At 37.2% G+C, this 24,800-nt stretch overlaps 1 protein-coding gene across 1 annotated transcript; it reads left to right on the plus strand.

Moving 5' to 3' along the window:
* Positions 1-1,956: 1,956 nt before the first annotated feature.
* Positions 1,957-23,154, plus strand: LOC140232369 (lysosomal alpha-glucosidase-like). The gene is made up of 17 exons (XM_072312495.1): positions 1,957-2,363; positions 3,761-3,903; positions 5,911-6,079; positions 6,523-6,619; positions 7,258-7,496; positions 8,408-8,539; positions 10,544-10,654; positions 11,715-11,828; positions 12,616-12,700; positions 13,951-14,068; positions 14,905-15,038; positions 15,784-15,935; positions 18,085-18,233; positions 19,108-19,249; positions 20,061-20,277; positions 20,881-21,083; positions 21,607-23,154. Exons 1-17 carry the CDS (start codon positions 1,965-1,967, stop codon positions 21,667-21,669), a joined length of 2,667 nt encoding a protein of 888 aa, XP_072168596.1. The 5' UTR covers positions 1,957-1,964; the 3' UTR covers positions 21,670-23,154.
* The last annotated feature ends 1,646 nt before the right edge of the window (positions 23,155-24,800 follow it).

Consider the following 24,800-nt stretch of genomic DNA (forward strand, 5'->3'; position numbering starts at 1 on the left):
AAATCCCTAGATACATGCTCTCTTATTCATCCAATTAAACCTACATCAAGGAAGGTGAACATTCAACACATTTGTGACAAACTTGTCATTCCAATATTTTGCCAATTTTGTGGAAATGTAATCACACAGTGTCCACATGTACTATCTAGACCTATTGGGAAAATCATGCATTATGGCGGAGGCATACCAGTCGCCAAAGCGACATTTCTAGTTCTAATTTGAGAAATCAATTTAAATTCCTACCATTTTCTTTTTCAATTTAACTCAATTCAATATTATTGTTTGTTTCTGGATATTTGTTATGTTTGCATGCATACCCAGTTACATTGATACATTATACATAATATTATACAAAGCACACATATAACATAGATACATAGACATGATAGACATACAAAAGATATACAGCAATACAATAACACTATCATTGTCAAAAATACATAGCATTAAGAAAGTATTAATCTGTATGAGTGTGCATGGTGTGCATATGATATATACAGGTGTATAAAATGTGTGTCAATAATTATTGATAATAACTATAAAAGAAATTTAAACAATACAAGTGAATGCATGTTTATATGTAAATAAATGATTGTATAAAAATCTTGAAGATTATAAATGCGTGTGTGTGTGTGTGTGCGCACACACACACACATATATTTTATATTGCTTCTGTCATTTCTTTTGAATTTGGATTTGACAGAACATTCTTCATTTCCCTTTGTTATTTTAGCCTTCATTAATCTTTTTTTTTTTTTTTTTTGGGGGGGGGGGGGCTTCAAAGATATTATAGAGGTCCTTAGCTTTATTTTGCAACTTAAACGAAGGTGTTCGCTCATGCATACAGTTTACCTTTTTATTGACCTACCAGGTTAATAGCCAAATAAAAATGTAATACATTAGACTTTTAGCCAAATATTCTGTGAGAAATGTAAACTTGAAAAAGTGTTTACTTTTTTTTTCTAAATGTATATACATATATATATATATATATATATATATATATATATATATATATACATATTGAAACAAAGGAAGGGAATACTGACCAGAAACAAATAATAAATAGTGAAAACTTTGAGCAAAGAAAATGGGTTTTCATTGGGATTCGAACCCGAGACCTCCGGATTACTAGACATAGCTCAGGTGCTCTACCGACTGAGCTATTGAAAGCCCTAGATCGGTGTTCGTCCCAAACCCTTAACTCTCTTTGCTCGTGTGGTCAGAAGCTGTAGTGTTGAATATGTAGGCCTATTACCATCACACCTATATACTTGAATATTAGAAATGAAATTACGACAAACATATATCTCTACATTTCTCAAGTATTGAGGGCCTATAGTCAACATAGGAATTGTATAGGAAGGCCCATTTCTATAGAAATCATCATATTCAATCTCGATCGAGTGGAATGTTTAACTGAAACGAGACAATCATTAAACTTACTGAAGATTTTACTCTTCATTATACCTTGTGAACGAGTATACTAACTTGGCAGTCTCCATGTATATATCCCTGTAAATGCAATTTCATTTTTTTTTTTGCTTTTTCTTTGTTTTTATGGTTGCAGTATAAATTTGATGTCAATTATTTGATATGAAAGAATGTAAAAAAGAGGAAGAAGAGGAAAGGTAAACCACTAGAAACTATTCAAACTACAGTATATACCATTCTGCTGTCTCGTTTATCATGCAATGATCAGTCGATCACGTGATGAAGCGCAGTGCTAAGAAAATACTCAGGCAGTCACATGATTGTTGGGCTTCTGTACTGTACGCAACATGTGACTCCCCTCGACATAAGTTAGTGCGTCGCGTCGCATCGATCATGCATCGGCGGGCACGCCCGCCGCCACCCCGTAGATCTTGCGAAATCAGCTACTGGTAGCTGGCGGCATTTGGGAGATTTGCCTTCTCGAACCGCCCTGCTTATTCCATTTCAGCCGTGGCCCTCAAATAGTAAAAATGGAGAGGCTCTTTATTCTACTCTCCTTCTTTTTCGGGGCCTCTTTAGCGCTGCAATGTACTCAAACAAATGACAATTTGCGTTTCGACTGTTACCCAGAGTCTGGTGCCTCGCAGTCGAAATGCGAGGCGAGAGGCTGTTGCTGGGCGCCGGCGAAGTCGGGCGATGTGAAGCCACCGAGGCGTTGGAACACCACGAAAAGCGGTCCAGAGATCAACGTGCCTTACTGCTACTACCCATCCGACTATCCTGGCTACAGCTTCAACGGGGCAGCCCAGCCGACGAGCTATGGCTACACCGTCAATCTCACTCGGAGTACGAAAAGTTATTATCCCAATGACATCGTGAATTTGAAGGTGGATGCGTATTTTGAAAATGACAATAGACTTCGGATCAAGGTGAGAAACCTGTTTACCTTTGTAACACTATAAGTTATAACACTAACACAAAAACAGAGTTGGTTTCCCAACCATAATATGCAATTAACATGCTTTGCCTTTGCTGGATTTGGATTTGAATGATCAGATGTTGGTTTTACATGTTGTAAAAAAAAGTTTAGTGTCCAATTAAGCAATGCAATGTTGTGAATGTATTTTTGTTTGTGTTCTGATGAATGTACAGGCAACAGCCTACACTAGGGAAATAATATCAGAAATAGACATGTTGAGCTTTCCTTGTCATCAACTTGAGTTGAGTGTGAAGATGGCTGGTAAATCATTAAATTTATCACCACTTGGGTGCTGGAGAAGGGGAATTGGGTTTAGGAGGAGGAGGAGGAGGTGGAAGAGCTCAAGGAATGGTAGGAGGAGGAAGAGGAGGAGGAGGGGTTAGGCAAGGAAGATGGGCGAGCGAAAGATCGGTCTGTATTTTGTCATTGGGTTTATGGGGATATTAGAGGAGGGTTGATGTGGGGGAGAAGGGTTGTATTACATGCTGATCTTGAATGTGGATGCTGGCCAACATCAAATCGATTGAGTTAATACTATATAATAGGTTTAGTGCATGCCATCCTTCTCTTGTGCCATGTTTACTTGCAATACACATTTCTTCTTCCTCAAATTTTGACCAATATCAGTTTAGTGAGACCATGGTTGTAGTCGCTTACCCTTGAAATTAAAATCTAGTGAGATGCAATTTCAGTCTGATTTTCTCGTAAGACCCATTTCCTATTTACCCGAAGCCCAAGAATACTCGGGACTAGTCTTCAATGGGCTAAAGAATGTATGTTAATATTGCTTTTCATAGTTTGTAGGTAAAGTTAGATTAGAATGAGGTTCAAATGAAATGATTGTGCCAGTATTCGCAACGATATTTTGAAACACACAATGTGCTTTATATGGATGTTTGAATTGTCCTATTCTAATAGGACAATAATCAACAGAACTCTGAATTCCAGTGGCTATGAATTGTTTGGGACAATGTTACTACTTGAAGCAAGCTTCTTTAAAGTGTGGCCATCATCTTTTCTTTTTTTTTTCATTTTGGAATAATGAATCATGAACCACGTCACAAGATAGTCACTTGACATGACTATTATACTTCCCTTGATCTATAAAGCTGTAGAGATATGTACTGTATATATGTAATGGTAGTGAGAGTTGTGAATACCAATCTGTGGAAGTCATAAAATGATAGTTTTAGCACTTATATGTGAAATGCATTAATATTTACTCTAAAAGTGAAAGTTGCTCAGTTGCCCTTTTCTTTGCTGCCATTACTATGCCATCTACATGCATGGCAGTGTTTTCTTTGATGACCTGCATGTCCATTGTGTTCTGCTGCTGAATCTTCCCAGATTTATGACTCCAGTCAGGCAAGGTACGAGGTGCCCATTGACACACCACCTTTCACCCAGAGAGCCAGCAATCCTCTCTACAAGGTGGCATTCAACCCTCCCTTTGGTATCACAGTCTTCAGGATATCCACAGGGGAAGTCATGTAAGTTGATGGTCCTTCCTCTCTGCCAGTAAAGTGCTGTGCTGAGGAGCATTTCAGTTTTGCTTCCAAGATGAAACCCTTAGCATGAGCCATCCCCCCCCCCCCCAATATGTGCACAGCCACATTCATCCCCACCCCACCCACACACAGGCTGGGGAAGATTTTGCAACTTATTATGACAAGTAAACAAAATGTTGGGACTTCTTCGGCAGTGATGTTCAGCAAACTTCTGCTGGAATTGTTTCTCAACTTTTGTGTCATTCCCTGCCTGGTCATATACTGTCAAATTCAACACCAATTACTAGCACCCTCAAAGGATTACTTCAGGTCTTATTTAGCTTATGAAATTCATGAAAGATACATTTTGTTACTTAATGTGTACACACAAGGGAAAGTGTGGAAAAGTTTCATATGGTACACTGTGAGAGAACAAAGAGATCCTCTGCTTATGTCTGAAAATACCAGAATTTTCCATTTCATTATGTTGCCCAACTGTAATAGTTGCCTTCATCTGTTTGTATATCATTCTAACAATTGAGTCACATGAGTACCAGGTAGATTTTTTTTATTGGTAATTCTTGAAACATGACACAGCTGAGCTTGTAAAAAATACAAAATATCACAATACACCATTGTTCCAGGTGTTTCCATATTTAGAGTATCTATGTTTTTATGTACTTCTTGTCATGTGAACCTGAATTTTGAATTGGAAAAAAGTAATGAAAAGTGTGCCCATAGCCTTGTGGTGCAGTCTTAATAGTATCATAGCTAAAACTGCAAAGGGTTTAGGCAAGATGCCATTTATGCAGTATTTCATGATTTAGCATACAACTTTATGTTGTCATTTATGTTAAAAAGAAGAGAAAAAGATAGTCAATTGCCATGATGTCACTCTTTATGTTCTTTTTACTGCAATATCTCTAAAGTGCTTGTGTTGTCAAATTCACAACATCATATATTCTAGGCACCATTACAAATGGTAAATTAGGGATTGGTAGGTTAGTATCTTCTTTCATCTTAGTCAATTTCCTTGGTGTTTCTTGACTATTAATACCATTGTTCTGGCCAGGGCGGAACAAACTGGTACATTGTATCAAAGTTGCTGGAAAGTGAAGGTCTGTGTATGAGTAGGTGTGAGTATGACATTAGATGCCATTCCTCTGTCACCTCCGGTCATAGGAGGCTGATTAATGTATTGAAACAAAGTCCACTCTTCCTTAGCATTGTAAATCAAACTTTACTAATCAAATTTCGGCTTTGTGGAGACTGAATATTAACTACAAGGTTATGACTCCAAGCCTTGACAGTTGTCAATAATTTATCTTTTTTATGAAAAGGTTGTCTTTTATGTGACCTAATACTGTTGTGGATCTTTCTGATATACGGCATTTTGTTATATATGTATATATTTTTTATCATGGCCGGTGGAAGGGGGGGGGGGAGCTCCCCCCCTCCCCACTTTTTTTGCACCATTCAAAGGAATACATAATGTGTCACCACTTTGGGACCCCCCCCCACTTTGTTTGTTTTTTTTTGTTTTTTTGTTTTTTTGTTTTTTTTTTGGGGGGGGGGGGTTTACCCTGGAAGTGCGTAAGTGGCACTAAAAAGAAATAGATGGAAACCTTGAAGTGTGAGTGCAGTAAGGTTATGTTTTTGCACTGGAGACCTTTTTTTTTTTTTTTTTGCTTGTCAGCTGAAGAAACCCGGAAGCGGCACCAGAAGTTGCGCTGAAGGGCCCTTTTTTTGTGCTTGTTAGCTCATGGAACCTGGAAGTGGGCCCCCCAACTTTGAAAACATTGCGCTGGCGATGTTTATAGCTTCGTTGTACCAAGTCAGAGTATCCTAGCCCTAGCTATTTAAATCTCCAGAAAATAGATAATGTGAGTGCTCCGTTACAAATATGTCATTTCATTCACCAATTTTTAGAGAAATACAAGGTGTCATGCCTGCTAGCAATTACCACTATTCAGCAGATGATGAACATTGGAGTATTCTTGTTTTATCCAGTTTCAACACCAGCATCAACCCAGGCTTCATCTATGCAGATCAGTTCATCCAGGTGTCAGCCCCCCTCAGCTCCTCCTTCATCTATGGTCTTGGTGAACATAGGAGCAGCCTGTCTCTGCCCACTAATTGGCAGGTTTTCACCTTCTGGGCACGAGACCAACCACCCTCTGTAAGACAAGCATTTTAGTACTCTATCTAATTTACTGTCTTTTCAGTCTGTTTGAGTTATGGATATAAGCCATTTATTTGGGAACAGCACTCCAGTTTGATGATTATATTATAATCATCAAATTGGAGTGCTATTCACAATTAAATGGCTTTGATTGAATAAAAAAGAGTGTATTTCAGAGACCACTGAACTTAACTGTTGTACAAATGAGGTTGATGTTCAAGGGATTTTCTCTCTGTCACACCTAAACAAAGTTATTGTGTGATCAGCTGTATTATGAATATACATGTATGGATTTATGGCCATCTCGGACTGTTGTTGATTATAAACTCAGGTTATATCCTAGTAGAGGAAATGAATGTTACAAGAAAATCAGTTCATCTTCAGAAGCCCATGTAATAGTATCTTTCTCTGTGTGTCACTTGACCTCTCACATGACACAGCTAAACTCCAATCTCTATGGCGTCCATCCATTCTACATCAACATGGAGCCAGATGGCCTGGCTCACGGAGTCTTCCTTCTCAACAGCAATGCCATGGGTGAGTGAATCTCCTCCCCTCAAATAAAAAACACCTGCAGGAAGATTGATTGTATGATTACATAATGAAAATAGACTGACACAGTTCTGACATTGTTTCAATATTTTATCTGTTACATGACAGAAGTTCCATATTCTGTAATAATGCCTGTAGTGTCTACTTGTATGTGCATGCAATTGGCTAATTACTGTAAGGTACCTGTGTATTTCTTCAAGACCATGACAAATGGAACATACAAAAGTACTACAATACACATATCACTATAAATTAAAACTGGTACATATAGGAAACTTTGGAATTGTGATTTTATAACAAACCTGACAAAATGTAATTTATTCATTTGAAAATTATATTTTTCCCTCTTCTCTCATATCTTTAATACCTAATAGTCTTTGTACTTTTTAAGTTTAGTTATAGATTTAAAAAAAATGAAGGTTTTACCAATCTGCCAATCACAAGACCTGTCGAGTCATAAAAGATTTATTTTCTGATTCCATGGTATTAAATCACAAACATTTCATGCAACAGACACTTTTAAGCTGCCATAACAGAGTGAGATGATTTCAAATGACTTTCAACCAGATTGTGCTAGATTCACTGTAATCATGAGCCACACCAATCTCTTCCCTGCACTATAGATGTCATCCTGCAGCCAGCTCCAGCCATCACTTACCGTACCATCGGTGGGATCCTAGACTTCTACATACTGCTTGGTCCAGACCCGATAGACCTGGTACGCCAGTACCATGGGATCGTGGGCATGCCTTTCATGCCTCCCATGTGGGCCCTTGGTTTCCACCTGTGCCGCTGGGGTTACAACTCAGCCAACGGCACCCTGGCTGTAGTAGAAAGGATGCGCAATGCAATGATTCCCCAGGTGGGTGCTTTGGTTCAGTCAGTGGTATGTGATCCAAGTGGCAGTCATTTCTTGCCATATGTTTAGAGTTCATTTGTTAGCTTCTAGTGAGAAGGCTTGACTCTTCTAGAGACAGCACAGGTCTGGATATGAGAGAAAATATCTTTGTTCTTTAAAGTGGGTTTAATAATCTATACATTAGTATCTGTCATTGTTTAAAGGAGCCAGATTTGTTTTGTTTGTTTGTTTGTTTGTTTGTTTGTTTGTTTGTTTTTTGGGGGTGGTTGGGGGAAATGTCTTACATAATGACTAAAAAATGCAGTAATAAAAAGTCACCTAAAGTCAAATGATCTTTTTATAACTAATTTTTCAGGTGTTGCTTCCTGTTTCTGCAGGAATTAATCCATTGTTTTTTGTAAAGCAGATTATCTTCAGTTTCTGTGCTTTGGGGATGTTTTTCTCAAAGTTATCTCTGATAGTACAGGCTGAAATTGATAAAGGTGGATTTTACACATGCTTCCTACTAAATGTTATCACTCCTTTTTCCTCTTTCAGTTGAAGAACATTATAAAGTTGCAATGTGATACAAGTTGGTTTTTTTTTCTGTACTGCAGTGTCAATTGACTGCATGGATATCAGTAGCTGCTGAAAATCTATGGTAATTGCCCTATGTATGTTTAACAACACTGATCTAATTTTTATTCCTCTTGCATGACTACAGGGACACCAATTTCATGAACATTGGTCTTGCTCTAGATTTCATGTCAATGTGTCTTATTAAATTACCTTGTAGACTGCTAGATAACAGCAGTGGATTGCATTACGAATTTATTAATTTTATAAGCTAAAAATGTTTTTCAAGAAATGATTGCCTCACTAATTGTAGGCATGCCTTGTGTTCCTAACTTATTCCACTCTTTTTCTCTGAGCAGGATGTCCAGTGGAATGACATCGATTACATGAACAGCCACCGTGACTGGACGCTCGATCCAACCAAATATAATGATATGAGTAATGTAGTCAGCAATCTCCATGACAACGGGCAGCGCTACATAATGATCTTAGTATGTTGAGGAGTAGCTCATGACCTCTCATTTGACGAGGAGTGTTTTTGTCAATCTTTTCTCAGTTTGTAGTCCAAAGACAAAAGCAGTGTTTGCAATATCAGTCAATGTGTATGTAAAGAGATCACCGTTAGTAACAAGGGAGAGATGTGATAAAGAAATTGGATAACCAGTCAGTACGTCACTAGAAACTATTTGACTTCCCCTTTACTATGTACGCTTTTAGTTTCTGTCAAATGATTTTGTTTGTATTTGCTTTTACCTATTAACGTGAGTACAAAGAAATCCAAAACCTGTATCATAACTGCTTTTATCAAAGCGCAGAAATGTTGATTTTGAGTCAGGGACAAAATAACAAAGCAAAACCAAAGAGCTCTCCTTTGTATATTACCAAGCGTGCAATGGGACAACATCCAGTTTATATTGACTGATATGGCTGAACATTCTTTTGTCTTTTCTTGCTACATTTTTGCTGTGTACATCAGACATGATAACGTCAGTCCACTCTGCATTATTTTCTTTTCAATGCATGCAGGATGTACAGTGGAATGATATAGAATATTCCATCGGCCGCAAGGATTTTACTTTAAATACGGAGACGTTTGGCTCGCTGCCAGACTTGATTGCAAACATTCATGCTCATGGTCAGCACTACATTCCCATCATTGTACGTCATGCACTGCAACTTTCTTTTTCATGCTCGCATTCTTTGATTTGATTTGTACAAAGTTCTTTTGTAGTACTAATCAGTGAAGGTGCCATTCACAAAAAAAAAAGATGTATTATATCACTTACCAAATGATAGACCATGTACTATAGTAAAACAATACCATGACATAGCAGCAATGGAATATTTCAAAAAGTATGTCCTTATGTTTTCAGCTATCCCCTCAAATACATTTTGATTTCTTCAATCTGACAGAACAAAAAGTAAAGAAATGTGGCCCTCCAGCAGTTGTTTGCTTTGCTTTTCGAAATATCAAATGCACAACCACATTTCGTCATGTCGGACCAACCCCCTTTCAGGGAAAATCATAGATTTTCTCTAGACACAACTGAAGCAAAATATCAGAATATGCATCGATATTAAGCTCTCTGGCTTGCATCAAAGATACAAATTCTGTCGTTAGCCATGAGCAACTTTACAGAACACTCATAATTTTTAAAAGTGAAATCCTCAGGTTTAATAACATGTATTGAAGAACAGTGCTGCATTCATCAAACTCATGTCATGTTTATGCTGTATGCAAAGTGAATCATCAATCACATTCCATTTCTTTATGATGACAGTAATAGGAAGTGTTCATGCAAAATTAAGCTGTTGTCCTCAGTTTTTAGGGTACATACATTGTTTGCAACATTCACTGACATGCTTTGGCTAGCATTTGCATGCTTCTTTTGTTTGTTTGCTTCAAAATTAAGACTTTGCTACATAGTAACATAATCATAAAATCATTGTGTCAATGCCAGGATCTTAGCTGTGGTCCATATCTGATTGTTGTCATTCATTGTAGGATATCATGTTTTCAAGGATAGCCTTTCAGCTGAGTTCACATGTATCACCATTTTAGACTGGTATTTGAACTCCATATAAATTCTATTTATAGACAAAACCGGGTATGCTTTTTATTTGTGTTGCCAATATGGCAGTCCTCACACACAGAGATACCAGTCAAGTACAATCCAATGTTGACGAACTTTACAAACTTAAAACTACATTTATTCAGTTTGTTTTTCAAAAATGCTTGATCTGGACTGTTATAACTTTTTTTTTCAGCATCAACCAGAAAAAAAGAAAGATACTTTACAGAGATATGATTAATTGATCAAGTTAATTGTATTGAATTACACATGAAGGTGTCATCTTTTGTAATGTTATGTGTCATAATAGCCACTTAATTGCCAATCAAGACCTTCATTTACATGTATGAGACTTCATCCTCAGATTGTAGACGAGTGGTAGAGAGTGATGTAACTTTGCCCCCCTGCCACACCCTCTTCCAGGATCCAGCCATCAGCAGCTCCCAGACCCCAGGGACGTACCCTCCGTATGACACCGGGATAACAGATAATGTCTTCATTAAGACTGAGGATGGGAAGGTCTTCATTGGACAGGTGTGTCTTTTGGAATAATAAATGACTGAACAGCTTTCATTTCACTTTACTTATTACATTGAAAGGATATTGCTAGAGTTAAATGAGTTTGAAGTGTATCCAAGAATTTACCACAAGCAGTATAATTCGATATACATTAAAAAAAAAAGATGTTGAGATACATACCATGGTGAAAAAAAAAATGAGTGTAGTTTTCATAACTTCAGATATTGAGAGCATACAAGTGTCATGGATTCAGATGGTCATGGTCAAAATAGGACTTTGCTGAAATGTTCCAACAGGGAGATCATTTTCCACAGAAAAGACATGAGGTTTTTTATTAGAATTCTTTAAAGTTTTATTTGGAATTGTCTTTATCTAGATATTGAATTAGCAAAGTTAAAATGTAACTGAAACCATGATGTAGTGTATATGTGAGAATAACAAGTGAAGTCAAAGGAGAAAGAATTAAAGGAAAAATTAAAGATATGAAAACATGATGAAACGGGTGCAAGCTGAATAGATGAATGAATTGTTCTCCAATTGACTAGAGTGAATGCTGAATTTTTGAAGTGCAAAGCTACTTTAAGACATAATCGAGAATGTTCTTCTTTCACAGTAATATGAAAAAATATGTCATGTATTATGTTTATGAGCAATTTTTTGTTGTTTTTTTTTTTTTGGGGGGGGGTTTGTCAAATGAAAGACTTACAGTACATTCTGGCCTAATATTTGGCAAATGAATAGCTTGGATTTTTCCTAAATAAGTAACATTCAATTATGTTCTGCTAAATATCCATGTCTACCCATGTTTTATGTGTTTGTTTGTTGTTGTTTTTTTTTGTATTGTGTACATTGTCTTGTTAGTTTATACCTTCAGAGAAATATTTGAATAAAGGAAAATATTCACTTAAAAAAACAACAACAACAACAGTCAGCCTGTTTCATATGAGGGAGCTATTCCTTACTAACTACCAAGGGCAGTGACTACTAGATTATTTCTATTTTCAATAGCCGTATGCCATGAAAGAAAGGATATGATACATTGCCTTATCATCAGTTTTCCTCTTCTTGCCGACAGGTGTGGCCTGGTGACACCGCCTTCCCAGACTGGTTCCATCCCAACACCTCCTCCTGGTGGGAGACTCTAGCTCAAAAGTTTCATGACACTGTGGACTTTGATGGCATGTGGCTGGTAGGAAGACATCAAACTTTGATAGACTGTGTTTTTTTGGTGATAGGAAAATTTAATGCTTTGATAATTTTTGTTTCGTATAGATTTCAATAAAAAATAATTGACATGTAGTATATCATGACACGAATATGCAAGTTTGTTTGGTAAGCTGCATAATAATTGTTCTGGTATGAATGATTTGAATGCTCAGTGTACCAAGCACCAAACACTACAATGTATTTTTCTCAGAATGAGTAGTTCTCATCTTTCAAAACTCAACTGGCAAGTTAGATTATAATGGAGATATTCTTAAATTATAAGCAGGAAGTGACTCGTTTGATTTTCAACATTGGAATATCATAGAGGTGATTTATACAACAAATGTAACATGAAAAGTTGTCAAATGATTTTTTGGACTGATTTTCGTGCACAAATTATCAGCTTGTCTTTGAATTGGTAACACAGTTCTACTTCTTATTCTTCATCACATAAAGATAAGATGAATCTACAAATCTAGTTAAATTTATTTGTGCTGGTATAAGGTTACAGGTGCAAGTTTCCCAGGATGAATGGAGAATTTGTATGAATCAGTTGTTGCTTCATCGATATGGAGTGTGAATATATTATCTCTTCCGCTGATGTATGAAACTTGAAGTATGAAAAAAAAGGAAGCTGGGTGTCATAATAGCACAACACCAATGTTGGTCTATTTGACTGAATGTGAAGTGGGAAAAAAAAGTTCTAAAAGTTATCTGGAAGATTCATATGATTTTGTTAAATCAAATAGTCATTTTGATATCTTCTTCAGGATATGAATGAACCATCGAACTTCATTGATGGAACCAAAAATGGATGCCCAGATAACTCATACAACAACCCTCCATATGTACCAGGTTAGTCATGTTCATCATTTATACCCTCTTGAGGTAGACCTGAAACCAGAAATTTAGAATTTCCTGTCCTGTTTAAAGAGAATGTACACCAGTGATAGGGTCACTAAGAGTTACATGTATAAGCAGTTGCTGATCAATAATGATCTAGGCATATTTGACAAATATCAATAATACTATCATTGTTTGAACTCAACTACATCAACTACCAGGCTGTGAAATTTGAAGTTAGCCATTACTGACTCCCAACTGTTACTGTTCATTCAGGATAATATTTTATCTGTGAGAATATTTTATCTGAGATTAATGTTTCTGTGATATTGTTGCTACTGTTGCTAGATTTAGTTTAATATGTTACTGAATGTGAAGATCATTAAAACAGTTCTTTTTGATAAAATGATGTGACAAGAATATTGATCATTCTATCAATTTATTACCAGTGTCTCTGCAAACTTTCTCCCTCAAAACAGTTCTAATTTCAAAAATCCTTTGCAAGCTTGAGTAAAGAGTTTTGTTTCCAGTCCAGGATTTCCTGTTCACAGTGAACATCCTTTGATCAGGAAACCATGGTTTAGATTGGGCTTCTTGCGGTAGTCCTTTCATTCTTGTTTGATGGAAGTATCATTGTGCCAGTAATACATTGTTGGAATAATCAATATTCTTGTCATATCATCTTATTACCTCTGCCAAGGAAGGAGGTTACGTTTTTGTTTGCACTTGTTTGTTTGTTTGTCTGATTGTCTGAGTGCAAAATAACTGAAAAAGTTGAGAGCAGATTTGGTTGAAACTTGGAGGAATAGTTGATAATGATACAGGGAACAGTTAATTCAATTTTGGTATCAATCTGAGAATTTGTATGAATTTTTGAAGAATGTTTTATATTTTCACTAATAGGGTCCATGAACCTGGGAGTTAGTGCTGCAAGTATTTGAGGTTTGCATACACACACTAAAGCGTGAGTGTGCTCTGCTTGGGCGAGGCACCTCGCAGCTGGAAGCTAATGATGTCAGCAAAGGGCATCTATATTTAGAAATTGGGTGATTTTCAGCATGCACTACTAGTATTTTGAAATTGGGTTAATGCCTGTTATATGTGCACATATATTCAATAACCATAAAGATAAAATAAGTACTTCAACAACCCTTTAAGGCTCCTACCTGTTGTGTAAAGAGAAGATTCCTTTACACTTGAATAAAGTGTGAATAACTTTAAGAGACAGGACTCATGCAGGCCAATATTCTTATGACTTCCAGCCGTGGTTGGTCAGAAGCTCTACTCCAGGACAGTGTGTCCATCAGCCAGACAAAGTCCCTCACTCCACTATAACCTGCACAGCTTGTATGGCATTTCTGAAGTTATGGTATCATTCAAGTAAGTAAACAGAATATGTTATTTCTGTAACTGTGCTATTCCAACTGTACTTTAGAAACGCTGGTCCTCTTCACCAGCTTGATATTGGAAAATGACGGCTCATATCAAATTATCAGAAAAGTTTTAAGCAAAAATACCTGTGCTGTGAACGCCAGGGCCTGTTGCTTAAAACTTTTTTTTTTTTTTCCCCGAGTGAATGTAATGAGCAATATCAGTAATTGGGATGAAGCAAATCTTACCAGGAATGAATATCTTCTGATGTCAGGGCCCTGTTTTATGAAGAGTTAAAATCGATTATAAAGTTGATTTCAACTGTAAGTCTATGGCAGACTGTGTGGTAAGGAAATTTAAAATCGATTTTATCTTTTGATAAAACGGGGCCCTGGGCCCTGTTTTATGAAGAGTTAAAATTGATTATATAGTTGATTTCAACTGTAAGTCTATGGCAGCCTGTGTAGTAAGGAAACTTAAAATCGATTTTATCTTTTGATAAAACGGGGCCCAGGTCTTCTTTTCAGTGTTATAAAGCTCAAGATGGCAAGATGTAAAGTTTATCCATGTCTCCATAACATTATGACAACAAACATAGGTATATAGTACTATGGTGTGAAGGATTTGTTGTAACAACAATTTGTAACTAGCCATCAAAGTGTCGAGCAGAAATTGAATAGAAAAAGAAAAGTGAGCATAAAATACTCTGTAAATATTGTTGTTGGTTTTTTTTTTCCTTTACCAGTATGGAAACAATGCAGATTTGAGTCTGAGGGTTTCTGTGTTTATTTCTTTTCTTTCTCATTTACTCAAATATTTATATTGTATTTATTTCTTTCTAACAGCACCCTTAAAAACATCCTCAAGAAACGTCCTTTTATCATCTCCCGATCCTCCTTCCCTTCCTCTGGTCGCTATGGTGGCCATTGGCTTGGAGACAATCGCAGCGAGTGGCCTGAGATGCACTACTCCATCATAGGTAACTATGACTTCATGCACCATGGATTCTATATTCTTGTTTCCATTCTCTCATATTGTAAATATAACTTTCAGAGATGATTACAGCTATTCTGCTAGTCATTTACTGAAAATTAAACAGAAACTGGATAATGTGCCATTTTATTAAATTATTCCACACAATGTAGCTGTGGGTGTAATTGAAAAAAAAAAAAAAAAAGTATAAAACCACATATTTGTGTGCTGTCATTATGATAGCAATTTTTCTGGATGTTTGTGGAGTACGCCTTTACGAGTATAAAATGAAATGAGTACCGGTATCCATTTTCTATCTAAGCCAAAAATTATTTACGTTTTACTGCTGTGCTTTCATCAAATTGAATTTGAACTTATTCTTAGGAAAGTGTCTTGTACATTGTATGTTATGTCTGGAAATATATAAGAGTAGACAGAAAATATGTACTGTTACCTCTGTGATGTGTTGTGGAAGTAAATTCCAAATGTGAAAGAACTGTTACTGCACCAGCTATTTTCAGTGAATGTCTTATACTGAACAATGTATGGACACTCATGTATTAGGTACTGATCAGAGAAAATACATGAATCAGTACATTTACTTTTCAAGCTGTTGGTACCCATGCATCTACTGATAACTGGGCACGATTCATGTCTGTGTATTCACATTGTACAACACTTTGCATTCTCCATGTGTATACATCATAAAAAGATCTGTCCTGAATTAAGATGCTTACTTCTCCCTCCCCCAGGCATCCTGAATTTCAACATGTTTGCCATCCCAATGGTTGGGGCTGATATCTGTGGTTTCAGTGGGAACACCAATGAAGAGCTGTGCACACGTTGGATGCAGCTAGGAGCTTTTTATCCTTTCTCACGGAATCACAATGGACTGGGCAACAAGGTCAGACATTCAATCAATAGCTTAGAGCTATGTATCACATTTATGATCCATTTATATATAGATGTGACTCTTTATACTCTGTGAAGTGTTGATCATTTTTTGGCATGTTGATGATCCTAGAATCAAAGGTCTCAGTACACCAACTCTGACATGAGATGACTGAAGATTTACCACATGAGCATACTGTAAAACAGGCGCGGTGGAGCACCCCAATTTGCATCTCATTATCGCCCCGTTCTATTTGAATTTCCAACGGGCATCCACGGCTGCCCGAAACTGTGTGCATGAAAAAGTCAAATCTTTACCTTCTCCTTGTGCCGCTATGCGTGCCGCTAGTAAACTCAAACTTCCCACACTATCTAAGTTTTTAAAAACCTTCCTTTTGATGAAAAAATTATGAAATTTGCTGCACTAGAACTTGAGATATTAAAGCGTTTTGAAAATCACCTCTCGCAAAACATGCTCTCTGTTTTTTTCCGACTGGACTATGGCCGGGCTCCAATGTGTCCGAAACTGGCAACATAAGTTCATCAGGCCTCAATCCATATATGGTGAAAGTTTTCGCTTTGTACCACCTGTACTTTTTGAGAAATCAACTTGTTTCTACAGGGTTTGGAATAGAAAATTGTAGTCGGCGAAACAATTGAAAATGACGTCATTTCTTTTCCCGTAATATTGGGCATGCGTGGTACGTGAGATTCAGGATTTCGTGCTCATTGTTGGTTACCGGTTTGCATGTGACGCAGTCAATTTTGCTGAGTGTCGCACGGCGGTGATTGCTGAGCTGCTGCCGCGCACGCTGCATGCAGCAGTGCGTTGTGTGTGCTGTGACATGCAACGCCACAGTGACGCGATTAATTATACATGGGACCGACCTGTACGCTTTGCGTTCGTGTCATTTTTGACATCACCTTCTGTTTTTTTCCGACACAACCATGGCCGGGAATATTATGGTATGAAATTTAAAATGCAAGCAGATAAATGAATTTCGGTGTACTTTGTTTGAATGGCGCTTTTGTTCCGCAATCACACTTCGTGAATTTTAGGATGATTTTCGAGGCATATTTCTGGTAATTTTGCTCGCCAGGTTTTCGCTAAAATTTCACATTTTATCATTGTCAAATCCTTTAATATGTTATATGTGCATATTCGGACATGTTTTCAAATTCAAACTAACTCAATTTTAATCCGAAAATAGGTTTCCTGAAATTGTTATTAGCTTGAGAAGTTGTTTACTTTTTCTCAACTACGCGAGTACATGTTGTTTACTTTATGCAAATGAGGCTCGGCTGCCGATGGATTTCTGCGAGATAATTGGGGTGCTCCACCGCGCCTGAAAACACGATATTTTCGCGGCATGTAATTTTTGCGAATTGGAGCCAACGGCCTCTTTTGCTGCATGAAAATTTTTGCAAGTTGCCTCTAACATTTAATGCATATAATGTAGACAAGAACTTTCGCGTACATTTTAATTTCGCGAATTTTGGCTCACGCGAAATTGAAATGCATGCAAACATTCCTCGTTTTACAGTACGTCATGCTCTGCTGTCTGCTGTCTAGCACATCTATACTGGTACTCTTTAGTTTCAGTGATAGCACAGATTTTCTGAAAGTATTTGTTAATGAATAAATGTGTGGCCTGCCTGCCACATTTTTGGACAATCTTTTTTTTTTCAATGGGAATAAGTAAAAATATCATATTCAGTATGTGCCAGATCACATGATGTACAGCTTAAAAGTGGTAAAGCTCCTTACTGTACAAGGAGTGAACACCCCCTGCCATACCCTCCCCTGCTTGGTTACTCCAATCACTTACTCGGCTCTGATGTACCACAAAATCTCACGTCTATTAACTGCTCAACAACCATGACGTTTCTGTAGGGTCGTCTTACATCATAACCGATATGTCTATATGTGGGGTTTAGGTTAGAATTAGATAAAAACCATGCATGTTATGATGTAATGCATGGGCATGTAAACAAGTACAGCAAAGGATTGCAAACCCCAAGCTCCTTAGATATATTGTATGCTCTCATATGTTATGTTTTGTACCAAGACGAGGCTGTTTTCCCCAAGATATGAGTGAATTGGTTCCATATTAACCCTATGTCTGGTCCTCTGTCCCTATTTCCCTGTGTGGTCCCTGTAGGACCAGGATCCAGCAGTCTTCAGTAAAGCCAGCCAGGACTCCAGTCGTGATGCTCTCCTCATCCGATACTCCCTCATTCCATATTACTACACCTGGTTCATGAGGGCGCACATCAACGGCAGCATGGTGGCACGTCCTCTCTTCTTTGAGTAAGTTTTCTAAACCCACCATGTTTTCTCTGGCTGATAGACTCGTTTGTTAGTACAATCAACCTTGCCTATGTCGAATAAATTTGGACTGAGGAAATAGCTTCAACTTAGAGAAAAATTTGACTGGAGATGGATTAAAATCAATAGAATATAAAGAGAAGAAGATTTGAAAGATACCTTTGACTATTCAGGCGATTATTTGAGTTATGCGAGGTTGACTTAAGCAAGGTTGACTCTACATTCAAATTTATGGAAATTTCCTCTCCTGAAGATTGCACAAGGCGCTCTTCAGTTTACCCGATTCTCCTGAATACATTTCATTATGTCAATTTCTACTCGTGTCTTGACAAACTCGGGCAAACTTCACATTGTTAAGCAAGATATTTTGGTGGCATGAAATTTTTGCAAGTTAGAGCCGACAGCCTTTTTGGGGCAGGAAATTGTCATGAATTGCCACTGCTATAATGCATATATTGTAGGCAAGAACTTTTGTGTGCATTGTAATTTTGTGAATCTTTGCTCTTGTGAAATTCATGAAATTTAAATGCATGCAAATATTTCTGGTTTTATAGTAGTTTGTCAACCGTAAACAATTTCAGCAGAATAGGATGGCAAGTTGTGTCTAATTGCAAGGACATGTGACATGGTATGCATCCATGTCATGGTGGAGGTGTGAAGGCATGCACATAAATTTTGAATTGTCCTGGTAATTGAGATGTATCAATGGATGTGTTCTGTTTTCCTCCTGTATGTGTGTTTGATGTTTTTGTCTGTCTGTCTGTCTGTTAGTATGAAGTCATCAGAGTGACCAGTGAGTGCTGGTAGAGTTTTTTTACCCCTTTCTGATCCCTTCTTTCCCTGCACCATCCCACAGCTTCCCAGGTCTTCCTGAGCTCTACTTAGTAGACACCCAGTTCATGATAGGCGAGGCTATTCTGGTCAGTCCAGTCCTGACCCAAGGGGCCACTACCGTCAATGCCACATTCCCACCCAGCAAGTGGTATGACAACTACGGGGTAAGAAGGATGCAAAAGCAATGAAAAGATATTTCACTTCATATCAAGAATAACACAGAAAAGGGGCTTAGTAAAGACTGACCAAATAATGCTCAGATGTGATAGATATCTCACAAGATTCTAACTTTTGTCAAAATATTAGTGGAAGGTCAAATATGTATTCATTTGTTCTGAAGGCAACAGAGAAAAAGTGGAAATGTTTGAATGAATATTTGAAAATGTCAATGAGAATAGATGATGATCTCATTTCTCAGTCAAATATATCTAGTAGTTGAGCTAGAAATGGAAACATCAAACTTAACTTGTTAATCTCTGCCAATGTTATGTAAAAATGCACTTTGTTGATATTGGAAGAGCTTGATGAAAAGTCTATTTCTACTTTCATAAATAGAGTGAGAGAATGAAGATATGATTTTGATACATTATATTGTCATAAATACTGTGAACAAATTGTTCTTATTGTACACTTAGCTCACTTTTCTTTGCAAGGGCTTGTTGTAAGGCTCATTTTCTAAGAGATTTGAGGGAAAACAAAAGTAGTGCCTGCTTGTTCAAAACAAGTATTGGTAATAACATGCAGTTTAGAGTACTGTAAAGCAAGATATTTTCTCAGCGTGAAATTTTTGAGAATTGGAGCTGATGGCCCCCTTTTTTTTGGCAGCATGAATTGTTCTTGTTGTTTGTTTGGTGTTGTTTTGGTTTTTTTTTGACAGAGAAAAAGGTACAAGACAAATCATGATAAAACCTCCAGACAGCTAGTGCACTAAGCTGCAAGATCTTTATCTTGGTTTGTATTGTGATTGATCCCCAGGCTGCACCAATCACAGTTTCGAAGACAACGTCCAAAATCCTGGATGCTCCTCTTAATAAGATCAATATCCACCTGAGGGGGAGTAAAATCATCCCATCGGTCATTCCTGGCTTGACTGTCAACCAGACCAGGGGGAATCCTTTTATGCTGATAGTCTGTCTGGACATTGACCTGACCGCTGCTGGAGAGATGTACTGGGATGATGGGGAGAGCCTAGGTGAGTCACATGACCACAGTCACCATGGTAACCAATAGTAGTCACAGACAGTGCCACAATATTGGATGCTGCTATAGTTACAGACACAGCCAAAATGGCCGATACACTCACAATATCATACACTATCACATTTTTGACGCTGTTCCATAATCATTCTTTTTCTAGAAAGGGAAGCTCTATTTCAGTGCTATCTATAACAATTAATAGTACCATGCAAAAGATTACAGTATTGGAGTACAATTTGATCTCATTTTCATTCTGAAGTGGTCCATATGTATCTAAGTTGTGATATTGTGCTCTAATACAGGAAAATTTATGCTTTAAAAGTGTAAGCATGCCTTTAGAAAGATATATGTTCTGGGCAAGAATTGGACCCCAGACCAGTTGTTTAAGAGTCCATAAAACTCTCCCCTCTGAAAGAAACAATGCCAGCTGTAAATGAAGTTTGAACTAAGAGCCTTTTTCTCAATGGTCAGGAGTCCAAACTAACAGATGACACCCACATCCATTGACATTTTATAACAAGTTAACTTGACCCAAACTTGACCTGTTCTTAATTGTATGATTCAACTCGTTTTGTGTCTGTACTCTGATGACCAACAGATACCTTTGAGAAGGGACAATACATCTTATTCAACTTTACGGCTGCAAACAACACAGTAACATCAACCATTGTCCATGATGGCTTTGCCGAGTCTTCTTCTATGGAGTTCTATGGTGCCGTCATCTTTGGTGTGATAACCCAACCAACATCCGCAACCATCAATGGACAAGCCTGCAAATTACTGTATGAGAAAGACTATGAGGTGAGCCTCTACCTACGTCATGCATGATTAATTCATGTGACTGACTTTTAATTTGGATATGTTTGATTCTATTCCAAGGTGTATAGATGTGGGAACCATTATCAAAAGTGAGCACTGAGATCCAGCAATCTCAGGATTAGTCAATATAGACCAGTGCAAAGCTGAATGGTGGTCAACGTAAAAGAAGTAACTTTTATATGAATTATGACGACGACAACGACGACGATGACGACGACGACAACAACAACAACAACAACCACCAAATACCAGTTTTAGTGAAAGATTTAATTAATCTCAGTGTGGTTATTCTTTTATACATGTAAGAAACATAACTCTTATCCCATGGAAATTTAATACAAGCTATCAAATGCAAAAATATTTGAAGACTATTACTCTGACCTATTTCACATTTTCGTGTAGATGTATCTCTTTCACAGTATTCCATCCATTTACAGCTCTGTAATGCAATTCTTAAGATTCAACTAATCTACATTCCATATTTTGTCAAATTTTTTTTCTGCAGAAACTCAGCTTGACCTGTCCATACATGCCATTCAACAAGCCTCTGACCATCAGATGGAGCTAGAGAATTCTTGGTCCAGCCTCTGACCATCAGGTGGAGCTCGAGATCTCCTGGTCAGTATTCACGCCTTCAAGCTCCCTGACCGCTCACTCTACTTTGGCATGCTATGGATACAGCCACCTGATAACACGACTGGAAGAATGTTTTTATACCCTCACTGAAACATTGTTATCTCTCTATCAAGCTCTGAAATATCCGAGCAGTGTTGCTGTGTTGCATTATTGTGTTTAAGTTCTTTGATTACTATACACTGTACATTTTGCTAAAATGTCTTTCTTTGAATCACTTTATTCAAAAATATGAATGCTATCTTTGTATAGCTCTACCTGGCCACATGTTTTCATCCTTGTGGGAGGGGGGACAGGGAAGTGTAGGATCTTCTTGTTGTTATTCATAAGAAGTAAGATGCTGATATGCAATTCACAATACACCTTTTTCTTGCTCATCACTGTGCTCTTTACATAATTTGATTGATTTCAGCCAAACACTCCTATATTAGAATGCTTGGCACTGTATAACAATACATACATTATACATTCTGCAATGCAGCAATATTCCTTCATTGCAATATGTTTAGAACATGGTGTGAGCCAACCTTCTTGGCATATGGGTATTTCTTTATGAAGCAATTTATGACATAGCTTTGAAAATGCTTTTGAAAGTGATGTTTCTGAGAGTAAACCCGATATCTATGATGGTTGCTGGGATTAATCCCTCTGATGAGACCTTGAAACAGTAAAAAAAGTACAACTTTTGTGTACAATACAATCCACAATGTTCTAATTATTAATGGACTCTAAAATCCTCAGAAGACAGCATGATATGCAGGTATGCATCAATCAGGTTTAGAGGTTGACAAGGTCAAGTGTATACTAGGTAGTTACTATGTATGGAATATATGTACATGTATGTACCTGTTCTTAGAGCAGCTCTATTGAAATATCGAAATGCATGTACTGTCTGTTATAGCTTAAAGCTGTTTGAACATCATCGTCAAGGGGTAATGATTATGATGTGGTACATTGTAGTTGGTAAAAGATGTCAAAAAGAAATACATGAATATGTGCAATTGTGAGATGCAGTACTTTGAGATGAAGCATAAAACTTATTTTAGGAAGTCACTGATCATGGGTATTTGTGATTACTCTTCATTTGTTCATCCATATTTTCAAGTACACTGTCGTATCGAATGATGAAAGTGTCTTTGGAAGTGTGTCCATATTAATCAGCTTGTTTGGGGTTAATACACTATTTGCTCACATGCCCTCATGACATTAGATGATACCAAAGAATTTGAGCCCCCGACAGTTCCATGTAGAGTGTTGTTTATGTGTAATGCAAAAACAGATGGCTAAAGAGGTACAAAACAATTTTTCATAACAGATTACAAGGTGAAAATGCACTGTATGTTTTGTATAAATTGTGATTTAAATTTCAAATCTCAATCATGACAATGAAGGATGAAAAAAAAAATTAGTGTATGAATAAAACCAGAGATTCTCTTTTGCAAAACCTTTGTTTCTAGTTGTACTGAATTACTGGTAACTGTATTTATGGGAGTAGAAAGTATATGTGTACATGTGTGCACGTGTATGTGTCGGTGTGTGAGTGTCATTGCCATAGCGTATATTTGTAATATTACAGTGCACTCCCATTATAATGAACACAGTTATACATGTACGTAAATTCTCATTACAATGAAGAAAATTGCAGGTCCCAAAATTATCGTCTCGGCCTATATATCTGTATGTACTTCATATACTGTTGCTGCTAGAACAAAATTCTGATACTGTATAAAGAAAGAAAACTGCTGGTCCTGAGGACTTCGTTATAATGGGAGTGCACTGTAATCTATGGTTTACAAGGAAATGGAAGAAGTGAGTGTACTCGGTAAAATGACAGTCAACCTCTAATACAATGTATGTCAAGTCCCTGGAATAGGAGTTTTAGCTATGATTGAGTGTTGCGGTTATTGGAGTAAATGATGGCGCTGTAGGGATATTGTCTCCAGTTTTTCGGCCAATCATGTTCAAGGTACACAAATCAAATACAAATGAACATAACACTCCAAATAGTGAAGCAGAAGCCATAAGCAAAAAAAAAAAAAAAAAAAATAGAACATTAAAAACAAAACAGAACCAGATAAAGAGTTGTTACATAGTTTGGCAATCAAGAAGTTTATTTGGCAGCGTTTCAGTGAAGGTATCATTCGCTTCCGATTGGACAAGTATCAACAAGGTGCTACAAATACATGTATCATATACTGACCAGCTTACTCAAGGTAACTACATCATACTGAAAAATGACAGGTGCAGATCACTGGGACTTTAGATTTTACCTTGTTATAGCAAGGAGGTACAAACCTAGTACCTCCTTGGTAATTGCCAGTATCTCATTGTAAACACGCCAAACAAGAGACCAGCTAAAAATACAGCAATTGAAAATTGGGACAGTGGAATTAACCTCGTTAAAAGCGATGACTCGTAAGCAATATCATTTCAACAGGGTTTCCCTGCTCATGTACTACGGAGAGTATGTAAAGGATGCTTGACTGGTGGTAACCTTATGAGACCAACTCAGAAGTAAGTTATTTAATGTATTGTAAGAGGCACCTGATGTTTATTGAACAAAATTTCACATATGGCACAGGTGTATTGCTGTAACACCACAAAATTTACAAAAAAATAAATGCATTGTGAAATATAAGATGTATGCAGTAGGTAGGAAATCCTTTATGGACGCTGTGCTACATGTAATGAATCTGTTCTTACTCTATTCTTATCTTGTTTCACGAGGTTGAACATTAATTGATACAATGTTATTTAAAGGGAAAGATTAACCCTTATCTGCAGGGTTCATATGAACAGGAGTGAACTGAAGAGAATCTGACAATATCAGCACAAACGACTGTAAATTTAAGAGCATTATCTGCATATGTATGGTGTTAAGTGCATTATTGACATAGCAATATTTCACACTCATAGTAAAAACAATTTTCTCTTCCAAGTAAACTTTCATTTACAAGTTAACCCCCTTTAATTTACCTTTCTGAAACTAATTGCATCCTTATCTTTCAAACTCACGTCAACATACAGAATATTCAGGGTGTTATTGTGTCTTGTAGAGAACAAACT

Source organism: Diadema setosum, chromosome 8, assembly GCF_964275005.1.
Source record: "Diadema setosum chromosome 8, eeDiaSeto1, whole genome shotgun sequence".
Taxonomy (NCBI): Eukaryota; Metazoa; Echinodermata; class Echinoidea; order Diadematoida; family Diadematidae; genus Diadema; species Diadema setosum.